Raw genomic sequence first — 2777 nt, forward strand, 5'->3', positions numbered from 1 at the left:
ATTTATCACCCAAAACCCCTTTCACTTTATGTACAACAGATTTTGTGTGTGGCCAGCTAACACACAAGTAACCCCTCCAACTTAGTAACCCCTAACAAACCTAGTAACCCCTCCGACCTAGTAACCCCTGACCGACCAAATAAATTCTAAATGACTAACGCCTAACTGACCTAGTAATCCCTGAGGCCTGACCGAGTAACCCGCAACCGAGTAACCCCTGACCGAGTAACCCATCCGACCTAGTAACTCTTACCAAGTAACCCCCGACCGATTTAGTAACCTTCGACCAAGTAACCCCTTTGACCTAGTAACCTCCAACCTAATAACCCCTAACCAAGTAAGTATCCCCAAATTCTACACCACCCTTAAACTCTACGCCACCACAACCACTACCATACCCACTGCCCCACGCCACCACCAACTCCCGTACCCTTTGCCCTACACCACCAACAACCACGCCATCACCACCTCCCATATCACCAGCAACCACGCCATCACCACCTCCCATATCAACCTGTAAAAAAAATTAAAAAAAATTAGAACATAAACACATTAAAATATATGATAAATTTTAGAACATATTCGATGCATTTTACAACATATACAAAATTATATGAAGAGCAGAAGAGGAATTTATTAAATTAAAACTCAAAATAAAAAGTTAAGATATCATTAATAGTCTTTAACACATATATTATATAATAATTTTAATTTATTACTAATTAGAACATAAGAAAACTAAAAAATGTTTACTTACAATATTACTTGACTTTCCCTGGACAATTACGACTATCATGATGACCAAGCTCTCCACATGCTCTGCATAATCTTTTCTTCTTTTGACTTTGTTCAACAGCTTTTTCTCTGTCACTCTTCATTCTCGTGTCACTATTTGGAACATGCGTGTCATTTGGAACATGGGTATCATTTGGAACACTTATATCATTTGGAATATGGGTATCATTTGGAACATTGATATCATTTAGGACATGGGTATCATTTGAGACATTGATATCATTTGGAACATTAACCTGATTTGGAACATGAACCCCCGTACCTTTGTTTTTTGAAATTTTAGGAGGTTTGATCAAAACTTCAGAAGGTAAACTAGCTCCAATAAGCATTTCAATGTCTTTAACTTTGCTAGAAAGATTGTTGCTTCCATTTGTTGTTTTCTTCTGTTCCAAATCTATTCTCATGGCTCGAAGTTTTTTGACAAGATCACTTAGATCATCTTCATTGTTTTGCACTAAACTCACACAAGCATGAATTTTAGACCACAAATCATTTAATAGCATCTTCTTATCTACTGCATTAAGACATTCCTCCAACACATTACCCTCTAAATAAAAAATGGGCTTCTTATAAGCCATTGTACACCGTCTATTTAGAACGTAGGTCTTGGGAATTTTTTCTAACATCCTTGCCTTCCACACCCAAATCATATGCCTACAAGGCACACCATCACGTTCAAATTTTTTACAAAAACACTTGGTATCTAAGGTAGTTGGATCAAAAACAACATCAAAAGTCCTCCTCCTAGATCCTTCCCTTAATTTGAAAATGTAAATCTCATTGTCCTTTTTCATCTCCTCAACACCACAATTAAAACATCCAATTTCAAGCTCATATTGAAAATCATAGAAAATTGTTGTTGTAAACAACTCGGAAGCATCTTTTTCAAAAGGAATTGGAGTCTTACACTCTGGACGCTTATTCTTCGAATCATTATCCATTTTATTTTGAGTGTGCCTTTGAGCATCCAATGCACATTCAAACCTACAGAAAATAGAAATTAACTTTAGAACATAGAAGATACCTTTAGAACATAAAGTGAATTACATTAGAACATATTAAAATAATACACATGAAATAATTATTATGATCTAAATACTATTAAAACATTAAACTAAAATTTTCAACATGTAAGACAAAATTTAGAACATAAAAGAGAGTTATAAAATAAATAGTAAAACTATAAAACAAAAAAAGAAAACTTTAGAGCATTGAAGAAAAACTTTTGAACATAAAGATTAACTTTAGAACATATTTAGACATTTACATATTACCTCATGTAGAATTCAATCAAAGTGAGATGGGGATTTGTGAACATAGTGAAAAAATTATTTTCACTTTCTGATCTAGATGTGGTCCTCATGATGCCACCTAAAAATAAATCTCTGAAATACGCTGGAATCCACATATCACGTATGTCGTACATGTTTGTCAGCCATCCATGATTGTTCAAATTGAATTCTGAAATAACTTTGTTCCACTTTTCTTCAAATTCTGCCGGCTCAATCTCTAAATGCCAAACACATGCACAAAGTTTTTTCAAAAAATCAGTTTCTTGGGTAATTGCCCGACCTACTTTTTCAAGAACCTTTTTCATAATATGCCACATACAAAACCTATGTTCTGTAGTTTGAAAAACATTACGAACATCAACTTTCATTGTAGGGTCTTGATCGGTAATCAGACACACAGGCTCATTATTTCTCATTGCTTTAAGAAAAGTTTTGAAAACCCATTCAAAAGATGATATATCTTCATGAGCTACAAAAGAAGCCGCAAAAGTAACACATTTCTTATGATGATCAACTCCAGTAAATGGACCAAAGATTATATTATATCTGTTATATACACAAATTATATATGCAGAAAATATTAGAACATAAGGGTAAACTTTTGAACATAGAGGTAAATTGTGAAACATAAAGGTATACTTTAGAACATTAAAGATAAACTTTAGAGCACAGTAATTTATTTTAATTATT

The 2777-nt window shown here is 33.7% G+C and overlaps 1 protein-coding gene across 1 annotated transcript; it reads right to left on the minus strand.

The window, feature by feature from the left end:
- Positions 1-319: 319 nt before the first annotated feature.
- On the minus strand, positions 320-2503 carry LOC145571164 (protein FAR1-RELATED SEQUENCE 5-like). Its single transcript, XM_081630240.1, has 3 exons — positions 2070-2503; positions 771-1779; positions 320-514 (listed from the first exon to the last, which is right to left on the minus strand). The coding sequence occupies exons 1-3, from the start codon at positions 2501-2503 to the stop codon at positions 320-322; spliced, it is 1638 nt and encodes a 545-aa protein (XP_081486366.1).
- Positions 2504-2777: the final 274 nt, after the last annotated feature.

This window comes from Chenopodium album, chromosome 12 (assembly GCF_948465745.1).
Source record: "Chenopodium album chromosome 12, dcCheAlbu1.1, whole genome shotgun sequence".
NCBI classification, from domain to species: Eukaryota; Viridiplantae; Streptophyta; class Magnoliopsida; order Caryophyllales; family Amaranthaceae; genus Chenopodium; species Chenopodium album.